This window comes from Pan paniscus, chromosome 8 (genome assembly GCF_029289425.2).
Source record: "Pan paniscus chromosome 8, NHGRI_mPanPan1-v2.0_pri, whole genome shotgun sequence".
NCBI classification, from domain to species: domain Eukaryota; kingdom Metazoa; phylum Chordata; class Mammalia; order Primates; family Hominidae; genus Pan; species Pan paniscus.
Window position 1 is genome coordinate 13,726,578 of NC_073257.2, and position 20,474 is coordinate 13,747,051.

Consider the following 20,474-nt stretch of genomic DNA (forward strand, 5'->3'; position numbering starts at 1 on the left):
TTGCACGCTCTGGGCCCCGCACTCTGCAGAACAGGGGTTTGCACGCTCTGGGCCCCACACTCCGCAGAATGGGGGTTTGCACACTCTGGGCCCCACACTCCACAGAATGGGGGTTTGCACGCTCTGGGCCCCACACTGCGTAGAACAGGGGTTTGCACGCTCTGGGCCCCACACGGCGTAGAACAGGGGTTTGCACGCTCTGGGCCCCACACTCCGCAGAATGGGGGTTTGCACACTCTGGGCCCCACACTCCACAGAATGGGGGTTTGCACGCTCTGGGCCCCACACTGCGTAGAACAGGGGTTTGCACGCTCTGGGCCCCACACGGCGTAGAACAGGGGTTTGCAGGTGGCAGCTCATGGGCTACTTCTCCCCGCATCTGTTTATTTCCCTCTGGACCTTCTGTGTGTGATGAGGACCAGCGGGGCTCATGGTCCAGGAGGGTGGGGGGCTGGGGCTGCCCAGAGAGCAGTTCTGTGCCACTGGCTGGGTGTGCAGAGCGACCTGGGGATGCACGGGGCGCCCGGCACGTGCACCTGCTGAGTGAGGGTGGCCTCCGTCGGGTAGGACCTTGGATTTGAAAATCTGTGTAGGAAGCCCAAGGAAGGGTGAGGAAAAAAGGTGTCCCTGAAACACTGTGTAGCCTGGTGGTGAGCAGGGTCAGGCCCCACATTTTTTTAGTAATTGCTCCCAAGCGGCCTTGGGAATAACGCCCTCGCTACCTGAGCAGCTTCTCCCTGAGCCATCTGTAATGGAACCACGCTCACAGACGCTTCTTAAACCTGGTACGTAACTCAGGGATGTGTTGGCATTTATTAATTTGTAAATATACCATGCAGCATATGGGCCATTCATCTCTGAGAACATTTTTTAGGGAGCTGTCTTATTTCAGAGTACATCTGTATAGGAATAAGCTGGTGTCCTGGAGCCTTTGACATGAATATTCTGCCAGGCTGTCTGGTGTACAGAGATCAGCGTGATGAGATTGTGTGACCTTTTTGCTAAAAACACACAATCATGTTAACAGTGGGCTCTGGCAGCAGAGCAAAGCTGGACTCACTTCTGTGACATACTGGCAGTGTGGCCTCCAACAAGTGAATTAACCATTCCTACCAGCACTGCTTCAACTACCACCACGATCACCACAACCACTGCTGTTACATCACCATTACTAGGACCAGTGGGGGGCGAATCCACAACTCATCTGTGAAAGTGAGTTTTACTGTGGCTCGCGGAGCTATAAAAAGATGCCTGACTTGAAGAAAATCCTTATTTACCTCTTTAAAAAGGCATTATGTGAGATGTTACAGCATTTCTTCAAAGTGAGCCTACTATATTTACAAGGTAACTCACTTTCCCAAAATTAAATTTACACAAGACATTTCAAGAGTATAATTTTTACATGCAGTGAGGCAAGTCTGTGTCACTGGGTAGCACTGCATTTAATTTTGCAGAGTGAATGAAACAGCATGCCATCTGGGCCTGCACAGATTCATAAAGCTAAAGGAATCAGAGAGATCTCCTGAGTTTTCTATATGGCCAGACACGCTGTGGGGTCTTTCTCTCTCTCACGCACACCCACACACCCTTAATGGAAGAGCTGGTAAATTTAATGTGGACTTATGGATTTGGGGTAACTAACTTCTAAGGCTGTATTAATGCCGTTTTATTCATTATCATTGATATGAATGTCTTTATAATTGCCAGTAATTTTATAGCTGCTGTTTTGCTTTGATACAGCACATTCTATAAGAAACATAAAATGTACTATGGAGGCTGGAGATGGTGGGGTTAACTGAGGATGGACAGCTGGTTCTTTCTGCTGTGAGATAGTCCTAAAAACTTCTGTGGGTTCGGCCTGGCATGGTGGCTTACGCCTGTAATCCAGCACTTTGGGAGGCCAAGGCGGGTGGATCATGAGCCATGACCACCCTGGCTAACATGGTGAAACCCTGTCTCTATTAAAAATACAAAAAAAAATTAGCCAGCCTGGTGGCGGGTGCCTGTAGTCCCAGCTACTTGGGAGTCTGAGGCAGGAGAATGGCGTGAACCCGGGAGGCAGAGGTTGCAGTGAGCCGAGATCGCGCCACTGCATTCCCGCCTGGGTGACAGAGCGAGACTCCGTCTCAAAAGAAAGAAAATTCTGTGGATTCCTGCAAGCCAGAAGGGAATATGAATGTTGAAAACACAGAGGCCATGGTGGCTTTTCCTCGCCTTCCCTCATGTGACTGGTTTGAGGTGGAGGTGTTGAGGGTGGAAGGCAGGCATCTGCAGGGCGTGGAACGGGCCACGCTGGCTGCACCGTCTGTGAATGTCCCGGGTGTGAGTTCTGCTGGGACGGCAGTGATGTCCGGGGATGCCAAGGCCTGGGCGGTGTCCTCTCAGGAGGGTTTGTGCCTCCACTGATCTCCAGGAACTTTATTCCTAAGAGACCGCCGAGGAGTCGGGAGGATGGACGACCGCTCAGGTTCCCCCGAGGTTAAAGTGCAGAGGCTCACAGGAGGCTTCAGAAGATGTGAAATTTCCATGGCAGAGGAAAGAATCTGCATTTTTCATTTTTCAGCCTGATAAAGACATGATTTTTGGCTTCTGTAAGGATTGTCATTATTTCAAAAGATATGGGACAAAGGGACTTTGGGGGAATGGGGTCTTTTGCTGTTCCAAATTATGTATTTTTGTGCCCTAGTACTCAAAATGTAGTAATATGCCAGGTTTCAAACTGGATAAAAGTATGGCTGGTTTTCATTGTTCTTCAGTCAGCATTACTCATTTGAGATTGTTTTTCTTAAGCCCAAATAACACATGGAGTGTTTTCTGGAGAGTGAGTCCACCAGAGTTAGACTCTGTCAGTGTTTGTCTGCAAACGCTGTCTCACCTTCGTTTTTGAAGGATGCTTTTTCTTGATATCAGATTGTAAGTTGAGATTGTTTTTCTATCGGCATTTTAAAGATGCCATTTCATTGTTTTTTTGTCTTCTGAGAATCAGTTACCAGTCTGATTTAGCTCCTTTGAAGTGAGTTTGTCTTTCATTTCCTGACTGCTTTTAAGATTTTTTTGGTCTCTGTTTTTCAGCAATTTAACCACTGAGATGAGAATTTAAAAAAGTTATTCTTGGGGTATAATGTGCTTTTCAAATCTGCATTTGGATGCTTTTTGTTTGTCTTGGAAAATTCTTAGTTATGATCTCTTTAAATATCTCTCCTGTTCCATTACCTTTTCTTTCTTTATCTGGAACTCTTATTACATGCATTCAGACTTTCCTGCTCTCTTCACTCTTTTGTACTTTCTGTGTGTGATGGTTCATTTTATGTTTCCCCCTTGGCTAGGCTGTAGCACCCAACTAGATTAACTGCGAGATTAACCAGCAGTCCCAGGTATTGCTGGGAAGGCACATTCAACGCGATTAACATTTAACTCATTAGACTTTGAATAGAGCAGGTTATGCTCTGCAACATGGCTGGGCCTCGTCCAATCTGCTGAAGGCCCGAAGAGCAAAGACTCAGGTTCTGTGAAGAGAAATAAATTCTGCCTCCACATGGCTTGTGGACTCTAGACGTGCCACTGCCACTGCTGCTGAAACTTCCAGCTTGCCGGCCTGCCCTGTGCATTTTAGACTTGCCAGCCTACACGATTGCATGAGCTGATTTCTTAAAATAAATATCTATCAATCTCTATCTATCATCTATCTATCATCTATCTATTATCTATCTATCTATCTATCTATCTATCTATCTATCTATCTATCTATCTACCATCTATCTATTCATCCATCCTCCATATATCATTTCTGCCTTCTGTGCTGCGTTCTGGATGTTTTCTTCAGAACTGTGCTCCCATTTATTAATTCTCTCTTGTGCTGTGTTTATTTGGTATTGAACCATCCTCTGTTAAACAAATTATTTTATTTTCTGTATTTCTGAAATTCCTATTTGGTTCTGTTTTTTTCTGAGCTTTCATCTCTCCCCCTAAGTGTTCCATCTTGTCTGATACCAAAGCCGGGCAGAGACACAACCAAAAAAGAGAATTTTAGACCAATATCCTTGATGAACATTGATGCAAAAATCCTCAACAAAATACTGGCAAAACGAATCCAGCAGCACATCAAAAAGCTTATCCACCATGATCAAGTGGGCTTCATCCCTGGGATGCAAGGCTGGTTCAATATATGCAAATCAATAAATGTAATCCAGCATATAAACAGAGCCAAAGACAAAAGCCACATGATTATCTCAATAGATGCAGAAAAAGCCTTTGACAAAATTGAACAACCCTTCATGTTAAAAACTCTCAATAAATTAGGTATTGATGGGACGTATTTCAAAATAATAAGAGCTATCTATGACAAACCCACAGCCAATATCGTAATGGGCAAAAACTGGAAGCATTCCCTTTGAAAACTGGCACAAGACAGGGATGCCCTCTCTCACCACTCCTATTCAACATAGTGTTGGAAGTTCTGGCCAGGGCAATTAGGCAGGAGAAGGAAATAAAGGGTGTCCAATTAGGAAAAGAGGAAGTCAAATTGTCCCTGTTTGCAGATGACATGATTGTATATCTAGAAAACCCCATTGTCTCAACTCCAAATCTCCTTAAGCTGATAAGCAACTTCAGCAAAGTCTCGGGATACAAAATCAATGTACAAAAATCACAAGCATTCTTATACACCAACAACAAACAGAGAGCCAAATCAGTTAACTCCCATTCACAATTGCTTCAAAGAGAATAAAATACCTAGGAATCCAACTTATAAGGGATGTGAAGGACCTCTTCAAGGAGAACTACAAACCACTGCTCAAGGAAATAAAAGAGGATACAAACAAATGGAAGAACATTCCATGCTCATGGGTAGGAAGAATCAATATCGTGAAAATGGCCATACTGCCCAAGGTAATTTACAGATTCAATGCCATCCCCATCAAGCTACCAATGAGTTTCTTCACAGAATTGGAAAAAACTACTTGAAAGTTCATATGGAACCAAAAAAGAGCCCGCATCACCAAGTCAATCCTGAGCCAAAAGAACAAAGCTGGAGGCATCACACTACCTGACTTCAAACTATACTACAAGGCTACAGTAACCAAAACAGCATGGTACTGGTACCAAAACAGAGATATAGATCAATGGAACATAACAGAGCCCTCAGAAATAACACCGCATATCTACAACTATCTGATCTTTGACAAACCTGAGAAAAACAAGCAATGGGGAAAGGATTCCCTATTTAATAAATGGTGCTGGGAAAACTGGCTAGCCATATGTAGAAAGCTGAAACTGGATCCCTTCCTTACACCTTATACAAAAATCAATTCAAGATGGATTAAAGATTTAAACGTTAGACCTAAAACCATAAAAACCCTAGAAGAAAACCTAGGCATTACCATTCAGGACATAGGCATGGGCAAGGACTTCATGTCTAAAACACCAAAAGCAATGGCAACAAAAGACAAAATTGACAAATGGGATCTAATTAAACTAAAGAGCTTCTAAATGGGATCTAATTAAACTAAAGAGCTTCTGCACAGCAAAAGAAACTACCATCAGAGTGAACAGGCAACCTACAAAATGGGAGAAAATTTTTGCAACCTACTCATCTGACAAAGGGCTAATATCCAGAATCTACAATGAACTCAAACCAATTTACAAGAAAAAAACGAACAACCCCATCAAAAAGTGGGCGAAGGACATGAACAGACACTTCTCAAAAGAAGACATTTATGCAGCCAAAAAACACATGAAAAAATGCTCATCATCACTGGCCATCAGAGAAATGCAAATCAAAACCACAATGAGATACCATCTCACACCAGTTAGAATGGCAATCATTAAAAGTCAGGAAACAACAGGTGCTGGAGAGGATGTGGAGAAATAGGAACAGTTTAACACTGTTGGTGGGACTATAAACTAGTTCAACCATTGTGGAAGTCAGTGTGGCGATTCCTCAGGGATCTAGAACTAGAAATACCATTTGACCCAGCCATCCCATTACTGGGTATATACCCAAGGTATTATAAATCATGCTGCTATAAAGACACATGCACACGTATGTTTATTGCAGCATTATTCACAATAGCAAAGACTTGGAACCAACCCAAATGTCCAACAATGATAGACTGGATTAAGAAAATGTGGCACATATACACCATGGAATACTATGCAGCCATAAAAAATGATGAGTTCATGTCATTTGTAGGGACATGGATGAAATTGGAAATCATCATTCTCAGTAAACTATAGCAAGAACAAAAAGCCAAACACCGCATATTCTCACTCATAGGTGGGAATTGAACAATGAGATCACATGGACACAGGAAGGGGAATATCACACTCTGGGGACTGTTGTGGGGTGGGGGGAGGGGGGAGGGATAGCATTGGGAGATATACCTAATGCTAGATGACGAGTTAGTGGGTGCAGCGCACCAGCATGGCACATGTATACATATGTAACTAACCTGCACATTGTGCACATGTACCCTAAAACTTAAAGTATAATAAAAAAAAGAAAAAAGAAAATGTCCTTTCTCCTACTGAGCGTGGTCATATTAGGGTCTGTGTCTGCAACTCCAACTGGAGCGTCTGTCCTGCTGCCTGTTGTTTCTTCTGGATTTGGGTTTTATCTCCTGTGTCTGCTTATTTTTTGTGTGTGGCAATATTCTATTTATAATTTTTTGTAGAGTTATTTTGATCTAATGAGTAAGAGGACCGTCTTAATTTAAATCAGGAGTGGAGACCATTTCAAGCTGTAAACACTGTAAGGGGCTGTTTGCCTTGAGCCCACCTTGGCCCTGGGAGGCAGGCCGACCCGCCCCCTTAGCCTCCCGTGGGTGCTGAAGCACCTCTCAGCCCTTCAGCTTCTCAGGGACTCTTATGGGAAGATCTCCCCTCCCATCCCTGTCCTTCCCCAGGTCCTGGCTTGGCAACTTTTCCCTCTCCTGTTCACTCTTGTGGCACTCTCCTTGGTGCCACCAAGGAGAATTGCAGGTGCCCCTGCCAACATCTCCCGCCATCCTCAGGGTTTGTGGTGCAGTCCCATGGGGAGTGGGATTCTCCAGTTTTACAGAATCTTCAGGGAACCATCATTCAGTATCTGTCAATGCTGTACACAGTTTTCTTTTGTTTTTTTAAGATAAGGGTCTTTAGTCCCTTGTTAAGTTTTATGACTGGCAAACATTTCTCTCTCAGAATGGCAGAGTTTTGCAGGCCTGGGTGGGAGAGCACATCTAGGCAGAGATGACGTTGAAAGGTTTTCATGCCAGAGAAAGCTCAGAGTTTTGACTCCAGGGGTGTGGCTGTGAGCAATGAGGGATGTCCATGGAGAGGCTGATCCCGGTTCAGAAGAATTGGGATGGTGCTGTCAGCCTGAGGCTTCTGAATCCATGGAGAGGCTGATCCTGGTTCAGAAGAAGAGGGATGGTGCTCTTAGCCCGAGGCTTCTGAAGGGAGGTATGGCTCACTGCAGCAGGGTGAGGCTTTCTAGCCCCCGAGCCAGCAAAGCACAGTGGGGAGAGTCTGGCATCCTAAGATGATGGTGGGGGCCAGTTGGCTTTTATGGCACCGTCCTAGTCTGTGCTTTTCCCGTTAGCCCTGTGACCACCTTCGTAACCCCACTGAATCGAGGCCCATGTGATTGTTTCAGGTCTGGGAACCAAACAGCAGCCTGAAACCAGCTGGAATCTTCCCTTGGTGAGAAGGGAGAGGAAGCCCGCTGCAGCCTTTCCAGAGTGCCTCTCTCTCCCGTCCGCTTACCTCATACTCTCAGCCCAACCCTGCCTGTTTCCCAAAACCCTGTGGGAGCCCTTCTCCCAGCTCCATTCCCTCATTCCTCTAGGACTCTGCGCAGTGTCACCACAACACTGAGAGTGCTCCTGATCCTTTTATTAGGGCTGAGGGTCACTTTTTAATCCTTCTTTTGCCTTTTTTTTTTTTTGACAAAGCACTCATATTTTGTTTGTCCGTCTCCCCTACTGGAATGCAATCACCCTGAGGTATGGATCTTTGACTATTTTGTTCACTGCTCTATTCTCAATGTAGGATTGTGCCCGGCACTTTGTAAATCATCAGTACACATTTGCTGAATGATTAAGCAAATGCCTGGATTATGCTGATCGATTTCTCGATGTTGGATACATTTAATGTATTCACAATGGAAGTATTTTCCTGGAGTTAATGATACAATTCTCAGGAGCAATGTAATTAAGTTCGTTGCGTAAATTCTATTGGGAAACAATTCCTTAAGATCATGGTGGAAATTAAATGAAAATTAATTATTATACAAAATATTTTTAAAAGGATTCTCCAGAAAATGAAAACAAGGTTTTTCAATAATTTTATATTTATCATAAGCTATGTGCCATCTAATTTGCCTAGAAAGTTCTGTGCCAATCTATAAAAATGTCTTATTAAATAGTTCTTTGTTGAATTTAACTTTTTTAGTTTTCATGAAAAGATATTAGGATTTCTTTTCTTTCTTTCTTTTTTTTTTCTGTAGACATGGAGTCTGGCTATGTTGGCCAGGCTGGTCTCAAACTCCTGGCCTCAAGTGATCCTCCCACCTCAGCCTTCCAAAGTGCTCGGATTACAGGCATGAGCCACCACGCTTAGCTAAGACTGCTTTTTAGATTGTTCTAGCAAGATTTATAATTTTTTTCCACCAAAAATTCCTGCAAGGGCATAGGAAGATAAATTTCTAGCTCTAGTGACTGTAAGAAACAGCAGGCTGCTAAAATATTTTTGTAATGCTTATGTGTTTATTACTAAACATTTGTAAAAATTTTGTAGGTTACTCCAAAATAGACCTCTGTTTTAATGTAAAAATAATATTGCAAATCACTTACCATCTGGATAAAATATTTGCTACTGCTTCACTATGTTATTTTGTAAAATACTCTTAATTATAATTAATTTCAGAAATTTCTCCTGAATTAAAGAGGTCTGATACTCCATAGAATTTTCCTCAACTTAGTGTGACAACATTTTGAAAATCTGGACTCATAAAAAAAATGGACATAAATGGCAACAGAGAGAGACTTTGAATGCCAAAAATAGGTGGCATTGGGAAATTTCATAAGCTATTAGTATTGGTACACATTTCAGTACATATGTGACTTCACATTTCAGTACGTATCTAACTTCTTTTCTGACAAATGGTGTTGCTGTGAAACATGGATGCCTGAAAGGGCTTCGGACGCCCCTGCTGGCCCTTTTCACACTCCAGGAAAGTGTGTGCTGTGGAGGAAGACAGCCCGTGCTCTCCTCTATTTTATCACCAACACTGCAATGTTCATCACATGAACATAAACCAAGAGTCTTAAACAAGTCATGGTTCTAACAATCGATTCTCTGGGTCCATCTCTCAGATTTCATGTTCGTTGCCAAGACCTTGAGGTGGGCTGTAAAAATAATCACAGTTTTATCTGCAGCGTGGACTAAGAAATTAATCATTGACAACATCTCTGTTTAATATGCCGTTAACACAAACAGCGAATTTATCCTACCCAGATTTTTTTTGTCTTGATGAAGAGAAATAAAAATTTAGCCTTGATGTTGAAAGCTCAGAGAAGCATATATCCTCAGCTTGGTGGAACAGCCTGTCAAAGTGGCTATTTCATCTCACTTTTTCCTAAAAGGATGATTATTCAAAGCATAGACTTTTATTAATTACTATCCCCATCATTTTGTTCATCTTACTGAATTCACTGAGAAGGACCAAGGGCAAACTCCTTTAGGCTATCTGTACTCAGGAAATAATGCAACTTTTGCTGAAGGATTCAGGGTTTGAGACAGCCTCGAAATGGGCTTCTGGTCCTGAAGTTTTGCCATAGGTTTAGACTGGAAAGTGCAGAATTTTTCAAGTATGTCCTTCAAGAACATTACTATGCATCCCGTGACTGTGTGAGTAAGGGTGTCTTTTTCAGCTTGGTTGCTTCTTTTTGACTCAGAGCTGATTTAGCCATATCTAAATTGCTGGGCCTCATACTGCTAATACATAATCTTCATTTTCTAAGGCAGTTCTGCAAACTGACCTTGAGGGAAGCTTCAAGCAAACTTCATTTGCTTATTTGAGGGTGCTTTTTATTATTATCCCTGTGCAAGATCTGTCTTTCTTTTGGTGCAAGAAATTCTGATGACTTCTTTTCAAAATTTGCATGATTGGTTTTTAAATGTCCATCAAGAACAATGCAGGGACAGCTTAGGGGTTGCATGCAGGCAAGGTACCAAGATTTAGGCTCATTTGCGTCTCCAAAATAATGAAAACCAGATTCCCAATAAGCATGTAAATGGAGGCTGAAATATTTAGTCAGGCTGCACTGGCTGTGGTGTGGCAGGTGCCACCTGGGATCGGAAGCAGACAGGTGTCTCTCGGGCTTGGCTATTATCTGTGCCACTCAATGATGTCAGGTGGATCTGAATTTCTCTAATTGCGTTTTCTAAAATTCACTGTGTTCACACTTAGGATTGGAAATTCCTGTTTTTATTTATGTTGACATGTTCCCAGATGGACACATGATTGAAAATCAGCACTGGGAGACTGGCTGCTGAGGGTGACATGCCAGTGCCCAGGGAGGGCAAAACCTGCTCCGTTGACGGTGGCTTGGGGAGGGCACGGTTGCATTTGTACTCCATATTTCCTTGTGCTGCGCAAGCTTAAATAAGCCCTTCAGCAGGTGCTGGACAAAGAACGGGGATGGCCTAAGGAAAACGCGCAGAAAAAGAGTGCAGGGGCCACTTGCCAAACAGGTGAAAATCCTCTCCTTGCTGGGGCAGAGGTTTTTCTCCGTTTCCCCCACGTATCTGCCTGATCCTGCCACAGGCAGGCCCTTCAGAGAGTTCTCCGACTCCAGCAAGGGAGGCTGACTCAAAGACCTGGTGTTCTGCAGCCCCAGCATGAGGCTGGCGGTGATTCGGAAACCCACCCACGCTTCCCGCTGTTCCTGTGAAAGGCCAGGAGTCGCCTCCTGTCAGCGTGTCCTTCACAAAACCCTCCCGAGACCACTCCCGGGTCTTTCTAGGGCACCTCACAGCTGCCAAGGGACTCTTCATCCTTGCAGCTGGCTGTGTGCCAGGCAGCCCGGGCAGGCCCCAGGTAACGTGGGGAAGTAGAGGCTTGGGGAGGCTCGGGTCTCTGAGGACATCTGGGCTGTGGGGAATCCTGGTGCGGAGCCGGCTCAGTACTCGCGGAGTCACCTTGCAGCCTCTGGAGGGTGTGGAGGGCCCGGGGCCCTGGGTTCCGAAGACCCGCTCTCCGCTCTGGCCACGTGACCTTGGCGCCCCCCCCCCCCCCCCCCCCCCCGCGCCCCTCCTCGCCCACCTGGCTCTTCCTCAGCATCGCCTCCTGTGGGCGGCCAGGTGGGCAGGTGGGCGGCCAGGTGGGCAGGTGGGGCCTCTTGGGTGAGCCCAACACTAGTGATTCTGTTTTCAGAACTCCTTCAGACACCGCTGTGAAAACAGCACCATCACACAATCACGAATTCACATCAGGACCTGGCCTATTGCTATATGCAGAGAGATGCTGAAACCTTTCATTTTTTCTTTTTAAAATCGTAGGACTTTGCCCATTAAATCCTAAATTGCCACTAGCCAACATGGATGAAGTCTGCGAGGGATGGCACTGCCGGGCACACCTGTGTCTGACCTGGTGGTGGGAAGGAGGTGGAGGGCCCCCGGGACGGGGGTTCTTACCGCTGAGGAGAGGCCGGTTGTGCCGGTAGGAGGCGGGCAGCTGGCCGACACCCTCCATGCGGTGGCTCATGACGCGTGCGAGGTGGCCCGTGTGGTGCAGGCTGCCCACCACGATGCTCTGCAGGTACACGGGCTCCACGAAGTGGGACAGGAGCGCGCCCTGCAGCCCCAGGACGTTCCACCTGTGGGGAGAGCCAGCAGTCAGCGGAGCCCCACCCAGGAGCCCAGGGAGCCTGGTCCTCTCTGTCCGTCTGCGGCCTGGTCCTGAGGACCTGTCAGTCTTCCCAGGGGAGAGCCAGCGGTCAGCAGGACCCTCCCCAGGAGCCCAGGGAGCCTGGTCCTCCGCCCCTCTGCGGCCTGGTCCTGAGGACCTGTCAGTCTTCCCATCGTGCAGACCTTGGGGGGCTCCCTGGGAGTGCCCCAGACCCAACCCAGCCATCACTGGGGCTCTGGGGACACTGTTGCCTGGGACTGGGCTCCACAGGCCCATGTGTGCTAACAAATGCTGCTCTCTTCTGAAAATGAGTCGTTAGAGTGGAAACTGTTATGTTCTCTGTGGGACTTAGAATTAGATTTTTTTAAAAAGATACTCCATCCCAAAAGTGAATCTGAATTTTTCTTTATATTAGCTGGGAAATACTATAAATGGAATTTGTTTATTTTAGTTTAGGGAAAAATACTTAGTACTCCCTTTGTCCTTAGCAGTCAAAATGACCTATTGTGTTGAAATTACATTAACAAATGACCTTGTTTTGGTCTGGGCATGATTTTGGTTTCAGAAGCCCAGATTGGAGATGAACAACAAGGCCATTTTGTTTGAAATAAATATAGCTCTGGGTGAATGTTTTTGCTTCCTCAAGCAAAAATGCCAAGAGCACTGACATTTTTTCCCCTTAAATTTGAGTGGCAAGAGGTTCCATGTGTGTGTTTTTTGAAGCAACATTCTATGGTTTCCACTCTAAATAATGTGCTTAAAATCCTACCTCCTTCAGCAGCAAGCGTTACGTAGCTAATTTCTTACATCATTGTTCTTTTCATTAATTAACATTTCTCCACTGTTAGAGCAATTACTGCCATCCCCGCATGCAGCGTCTCTTTTCATGATTAATAAGGAGTCATTACATTTCCCTTCCTGAAGCAGTCAATTAACACAGAATTCTTTCCATTAATTACCGAATCTACCTGGAGAGTAATCTTCTCCGAGAACCCGTGACACCAATTGCTTTAAAAAGTTCTCTTTAAATTTTATTCCAAAAACACAAGCAATTTAGCCAGCGATATTAATTTGCCTCAGAAGCATCTCCGTGAATGAGAAACATCTTTTAATCTCATGCAAGAAAAGGCAGCCATCTGGCTGGTGGGGGTTTCGGGGAGCCGCTCTCCCTCTCTCCCTCCGCAAATGCAGGTCATTAAAGTAATGTGCTCATCTACATAAAACTCAAATGGAATATAAAAGGTAATATTTATATACAAACAATTTAGTCCTACAATTTAAACAGTCATTGGTTTTATGAAACATTTATTCAGTCTATCAGATTTGCATAACTTCATTTAAAAAAATATTGTGGTCATTTCTACAAGTCACAGTGCTTCTCCCAGAAAGCAAGGGAAGGGCTGGCCACTGGATGTGCGAGCTTCTACCAGAGGGGTGAGGTCGGGCGCTCTGAAGGGTAGGATGAGATGGAGGCCACAGAGCACCTGTCACCGAGGACCTTCATTCCACAGAGTGTCTGCCTGGATCTCGGATGGTCGTAGGCCACAGAGCGCCTGTCACCGAGGACCTTCATTCCACAGAGTGTCTGCCTGGATCTCGGATGGTCGGAGGACACACAGCGCCTGTCACCGAGGACCTTCATTCCACAGCGTGTCTGCCTGGATCTCGGATGGTCGGAGGACACACAGTGCCTGTCACCGAGGACCTTCATTCCACAGCGTGTCTGCCTGGATCTCGGATGGTCGGAGGACACACAGCGCCTGTCACCGAGGACCTTCATTCCACATCATGTCTGCTAGATCTCGGACGGTCAGAGGTCACAGAGCGCCTGTCACCGAGGACCTTCATTCCACAGCGTGTCTGCCTGGATCTCGGATGGTCGGAGGACACACAGCGCCTGTCACCGAGGACCTTCATTCCACATCATGTCTGCTAGATCTCGGACGGTCAGAGGTCACAGAGCGCCTGTCACCGACGACCTTCATTCCACAGCGTGTCTGCCTGGATCTCGGATGGTCGGAGGACACACAGCGCCTGTCACCGAGGACCTTCATTCCACATCATGTCTGCTAGATCTCGGACGGTCAGAGGTCACAGAGCGCCTGTCACCGAGGACCTTCATTCCACAGCGTGTCTGCCTGGATCTCGGATGGTCGGAGGACACACAGCGCCTGTCACCGAGGACCTTCATTCCACATCATGTCTGCCTGGATCTCGGATGGTCGGAGGACACACAGCGCCTGTCACCGAGGACCTTCATTCCACATCATGTCTGCCTGGATCTCGGATGGTCGGAGGACACACAGCGCCTGTCACCGAGGACCTTCATTCCACAGATTCCACAGTGTGTCTCCCTGGATCTTGGATGGTGGCTCTTCAGAGTCAATCTTTTCCTTGATGTTCACCGATAAGTCAGAGAATGGTAACAAATCCTGGGAAAGGAGATTTTTTGTAACTGAGCTTTTCCTTCAGGGAACAATGGGAAGTGTTTTCTGGTTGTTTGTTTTGTTTTTTTTTTTAAATAGAGACATGGTTTTGCCATATTGCCCAGGTTGGTCTTGAACTCCTGGGCTCAAGCGATCCTCCCACCTCAGCCTCCTTAAGTGCTGGGATTACAAGTGTGAGCCACTGCACCTGGTCTTTGTGTGTGTGTGTGTTTTTTTTTTTAGACAGGGTCTCACTCTGTCACCCAGGCTGGAGTATGGTGGTGCAAGTGGTGCAACCATAGCTCGCCGCAGCCTAATTATTTTGTATTTTTTCATAGAGGCAGAGTCTTCCTTTGTTGCCCAGGCTGGTCTCGAACTCCTGGGCTCAAGCCATCCACTGACCTTGGCCTCCCACAGTGCTGGAACCACAGGTGTGAGTCACCGTGTCCGGCCAAGGCCGACATTTTTGAGGAGCGGTTGAGGGATTTGGCTTCTTCCCTTGAATCTGAGACCAGAGGACAGACCAAAGGCTGGGAGGAAATTCAGCAGTGTGGCCCTCCTCGGGATGTAAGATGCCCGTTCTCAGATTTGGAGATGCCAGAAAACAAGCCCAGGAAAGGACCCCGTGCAGGGCCCAGGGCTCCGGGTACTGTGGTCCCAGTGGGCCTGTTAATTCTCAGACTGTTAGTGCGTCTTAAAATGTCTTATAAAGCAGGGAAAGGTACATTTCTGCCATCTGTAACAAAGCACCTTCGTGAAATAAGCCACGAGTTAAAAAGTAAAATTGGGATTCCTGGAAGAGACGCCTCGGTGTTAGAGGCCGTCAGAGCACGGGCTTTGAACAAAACTTCCGGAACGTTTGTGAGTGGCTGTGATGCTGCAGGACCGTCGGAAGACAAATAACTTCTCTATCTGGTTCCTACCTAATAACCTTTACAGTAAAGAGGAAATCAACCTTCTCCTTGCCTGGCTACCAGAGATTAAACTTACTCTGCTAACATGATCAATAAAACCAAATGTCTTTCTGAATATGAGCTGGAGAATTTTCAGCATTCAGGATTGAATGGAAAAATGCCTCTCCTTTTGTTCAAACAGCTGATATTACTGCAATGTTGACAGAAAAAAAACCCATGTCTAGTTTTCAATATAGATAATCCCTAAATAAATATATTTTTGTCTCTTTGTCAGTCATTGAAATACCACAGATAAGTGGGGAAGGTCTTGGAAAAAGGCTGCCATTCTTTAGCCAGGAGATGCAACCTGCTCACTGAGTCCAGGCTGCAGCCTCCAGGCCACAGTGGAAGGAAAGACAGGTCTCCGGTGGGTTGACGACACCTCAGGCTGTCCCTGCAGGTGCGCCGGCATCAGGCAGGGAACAGGACCGCCCTTGCCTGTTTTGGACGCTTTGGTTTTCCGCCGTGACGCGGCCCTGTGAGGAGAAGTAACTCTCTAAAGTTACATGAAGCCTGCAGCAAAGTCCTCAGCTGCCACCCGGCCCGGCGTCCGCAGCTCTGCAGGGCTGGCTGTCAGGCCTGCTGCTGGGATCATCTGGGAACTTTGAGGATCTCCAGAGGCCTGGCTCCCCCAAGGATTTTGGTGTGACTGGGGAGTCAGTGCGGCCATCAGCTTTCTCGGTGCCGCCCACATGATTCTCCTGTGAGCCAGTGTTGAGGACTTCTGCAGCAAAGCGGCACATGTGGTGCCAACACAGTCAGGTACCAGTTAGGTCATGATGCTGGTCAGTGGGGCCTCCCTTGACCGTTCTCTTGCTGCTCTGAGCGACTGTCTTCTCAGTGGACATCAAAGTGGGATGTCTGGGCCAGCCATGGAGCATCACCTGAGAAGTTGATAGAAATGCAGATTCCTGGCTGCACCCCGGAGCTGCTGGCTCTTGAACTCTGGGGTGAGGCCCGGCAGTGCAAGTTCTAAGGAGGCTCCAGGTGGCTCTGAGGCTGCTCAGTTTGAGAACCACTGTCTCCGTGTTGGTTCTGGGGTCACAGTAACTGTATCTACCTTTCACGGCATTGGAAGAGCACAGGGGACAGTTGAATCTCTGGCCAGTCTGGGGGTGACATTTCCCTTCCTCCACACCCTACCTCCAAACCCTGTCTCACACCTTCTTCCTCCCACCTTTTGACAAGACAGGTAATAAGTCTGAGACGTCTCTGCATACAGGCCCCACCCCATTTCCAGGCCACTCAGACCTATTCTGGGGGCCTTTCAAGGTGAAATAGAAGCCAACAGCCTTTTGACTCAATAGCACACCTGCTAGGAATTCACCCAGCATCTGCATTCTCAATGGAACGCCTGATGTATGGATGGGGCCAGTCTTGAAGGGGCTGTTTGTAATTGCAAAGCAGACAGAGCACGTCAGAGCAGAAATGGGAAATCACCTGAGTGCGTCTTAACAGGGAACTGGTTACATAAATGATGGTGCATTATTGACACCCTGGCCTGCCTGACCATGGGTCCCACAGCTCTCGTGCCTCTGAAGCGGGCCTGGCTTGCTGGGACACCCTCAGGGCCAGGAGGCCACAGCTGCCCCACCTGCACCTTCTGCCGCATGGACGCTCCGCCCCTCACTGGCTCCTGCCGGCCTCACCCGTCACATTGTGTAGGACGCTTGTGACTGCTCTAAAACCACAGGGCTTTCAAGCTGTCCCCTCCAAGGTCCCCTCCTGTGTCCAGCACCATCGTGACTGCCTCCTGCTGGGCTGCCCCTGCCTGGCCCTCAGGTGCCTGTGGTTTAAATCTCCTGGCATTGCTGAGCACGGGTCTGGTGTGCAGATGGAGGTGACTGATGCGTAGGAGGAAACTGACGGACAGTTTGTCCCTTCGCCAGCAGCTGTGTTGTGTTCAAAGGTGGAAACAAACCAGCTAGGCTCTCAGTGACCCCACCCAACAGGCATTTCCTCAACGTGACTGTGACATCCACAGGGTGGGCCTGCACCTGCCTTGAGCCTCTGCAGCTTGGGATGCCTCAGCCTGAGGTGCTGGGATGATGCCACCTGGGACTGGGTCCCCTGACCTCCTGGGTGCTCCCTTAGGTCCCGGCCGCCATTCTGCAGAGACTCCTGAGTCCGTGAAGTGGATCCAGGGCCTCCAACCGCCCCAGCTGATCTGCCAGGAAAGGGGTCCCTGCTGCCCGGGGGCTGCCTCGGCTGGCGCCATGTGGAGATGAAGTGAGCCAACCCCCGAGCTCAAAGGGAGGGCTTGGGAGTACATGAGGGCCTTGTTGTTTTAGGGCTGCCTAAAACAACAGGTTTTAGGTGGCCCTAGGGTTTTGGGGTGGTTTGCTTCACAGCAGGAGACAACTCACTGGAGCCCATGGCACAGCCTGAGGGGTCTCTGGGTTGCCCACAGCTTCCCCAGGAGCTCACACAGGTCAGGCCAAGGGGAAGGGAGCACAGTGCACACCCCCAGGCTCTGCGGTCGGAATGCTTGTGTTCCCAAAAATTCACATGGAATCCTCACCTCCCAGAGTGCTCCCCAGCCCCTTCCACCATGGGAGGACGCGGCACAGGGTGCCGTTACCACCTGGGAAGCACAGTCTCACCAGACACAGAAACTGCTGGAGCAGAGACCTTGGCTTCCAGCCTCCAGCGCCAAGAGGAGCGGATTCCTGTCGTGGGCCAGCGTGTTCCGCGTGGCGGCCGGGATGGACCGAGACTGGGTAGATGCCATCCTGACTGCTGACGTTTGGGACGTGAGGCATCTGGGGGCATGGGGCAGCCCGCTGGGGTCAGGTGGGGTCACGGGGCAGCCCGTTGGGGTCAGGTGGGTGTCACGGGGCAGCCCGCTGGGGTCAGTTGGGGTCACGGGGCAGCCCGCTGGGGTCAGTTGGGGTCACGGGGCAGCCCGCTGCGGTCAGGTGGAGTCACGGGGCAGCCCTTTGGGGTCAGGTGGGTGTCACGTGGCAGCCTGCTGCGGTCAGGTGGAGTCACGGGGCAGCTGGACTCAGGTGGGGTGGGTGGGATATTCAGCCGCTTCCGATTATTTTCAGTAAATTACTTGCAGGCCACACGTATCTCATTTGTCTTCTGAAAAACCCATCTCAACAACTCCCTTTCTGTTGATATTTCTCTGGCCAAGTCTACCCTGCAACACGCTGGTAAAATGTAAAATTCCTTCGCCCGAGAGTGAAGAGGATGATCCCCAGGTGCGTCTCTCCATTCCCGGGTCCTAACGATTCCTCCTTAAGCCGGCTACCTGTGCAGGGCCACGCTCTCCCACTGGAGGATGGTTTCTGGGACATGCGGCGTCTCCTCCTCGTGCCTGTGCGTCTCGGAGAACTGCGGGGTCTCCTTGAACTGGGGCGTCTTCTCCTCGTGCCTGTGCGTCTCGGAGAACTGGGGCGTCTCCTCCAACTGGGGCGTCTCCTCCTCGTGCCTGTGCGTCTCGGAGAACTGCGGGGTCTCCTCCAACTGGGGCGTCTCCTCCTCGTGCCTGTGCGTCTGAGAGAACTGCGGGGTCTCCTCCAACTGGGGCGTCTCCTCCTCGTGCCTGTGCGTCTCGGAGAACTGCGGCGTCTCCTTGAACTGGGGCGTCTCCTCCTCGTGCCTGTGCGTCTGAGAGAACTGGGGCGTCTCCTTGAACTGGGGCGTCTCCTCCAACTGGGGCGTCTCCTCCTTGTGCCTGTGCGTCTGAGAGAACTGCGGGGTCTCCTCCAACTGGGGCGTCTCCTCCTCGTGCCTGTGCGTCTGAGAGAACTGCGGGGTCTCCTCCAACTGGGGCGTCTCCTCCTCGTGCCTGTGCGTCTCGGAGAACTGCGGCGTCTCCTTGAACTGGGGCGTCTCCTCCTCGTGCCTGTGCGTCTGAGAGAACTGGGGCGTCTCCTTGAACTGGGGCGTCTCCTCCAACTGGGGCGTCTCCTCCTCGTGCCTGTGCGGTCTGAGAGAACTGCGGTGGCCCCTCGTGGGCCTCTTGGTTCTGGGGACAGAGGACACTTTTCACTCAGCCCGGGGACCTTTGGTTCTTTCTGTGAAGATGGCGGCCGTGAGATGACGCCTTGTGACTCAGGTACCTCAGCCCTGCGCCTCCGTCTCTGCGTCTCTGTATTGGGTTGGTGGCGTCCACACTGTCTGCGTCGTTGCTGAGCATCCCAGGTCCCCACTCAGCCCGGCCTCGTGTTTTCTCTTGTCCCCCTGACTGGAGTTCCAGTTCTTACCTTGCAGATGCTGCGCTTGTCACCCTCTGCCGTCTCCACAGCATCTGGGCGGGGTCCCCCCAGGAACTGGGCTCTGGTCTCAGGAGCTGTGGCCGAGGTCGGTGGTGCTGGTGCAGGAGGGCCGAGCCGCGGGGGCAGCGGGGCTGCTGATTGTTTCATTATTACTTTTTATATTTGATAAGTGTTAGTGAATTGATCACTGCTTCTTTCCTCACTAGAGGTGTTATGTCACTTAAGGCCGGGCGCGGTGGCTCACCCCTGTAATCCCAGCACTTTGGGAGGCTGAGGCGGGTGGTTCACTTGAGGTCAGGAGTTTGAGACCAGCCTGGCCAACGTGGCGAAACCCTGTCTCTACTAAAAATACAAAAATTAGCCGAGAATGGTGGTGTACGCCTGTAATCCCAGCTACTCGGGAGGCTGAGGCAGAGAATTGCTTGAACCTGGGAGGCAGAGGCTGCAGTGAGCCGGGATCACGCCATTGCACTCCAGTCTGGGTGACAAGAGCAAGACTTCATCTCAATCTGTACAATTTTACTCTTTTAAAAGGAGTAAAAATATTTTTAAACAGGACTGGGGGAACTTGGGGTTTGGTGTTTAAAAGCAGTTCTGTTAGGAAGGGCCTACACTCTGAGATTAGAACAATGAACATCACTCATTCGACCTCAGTGGAGTCAACAAATCATGGAGGAAGGCGTCAGAATTGTTCCCAGGTGGGCTGCGTGGCCAAGAGGAGGCACGAGAAGCTGTTGTTGAGGGAACATTGAGCAGCTGATCTCTAGGTGGGGGGAGACGGCACTCTGCACAGGCTAAAATTTAGGTTTAGAAATCAGCCAGTGCTGTATTCCCCAGAGAGCAGCTGTAATTTCTTATGGTTCATTTTCATGGAGAAAGTTTTAATCTGTTCATTTAAAGACACATTGTGATCAATAATCAAGCTCAGGTACTTAAAATTAGAAACCATATCTGAAGGAACATTAGTTCCAGGAGATTT

At 48.6% G+C, this 20,474-nt stretch overlaps 1 protein-coding gene across 2 annotated transcripts in view; it reads right to left on the reverse strand.

The window, feature by feature from the left end:
• ADARB2 (adenosine deaminase RNA specific B2 (inactive)) overlaps positions 1-20,474 on the reverse strand; it is a 568,492-nt gene that overhangs the window by 15,861 nt on the left and 532,157 nt on the right. For both annotated transcript variants that reach the window (XM_034929862.3, XM_003827767.6), the window contains one exon: positions 11,677-11,858. In XM_034929862.3, coding sequence (XP_034785753.1) covers positions 11,677-11,858 — 182 coding nt within the window. The remainder of the gene's footprint in view (positions 1-11,676; positions 11,859-20,474) is intronic.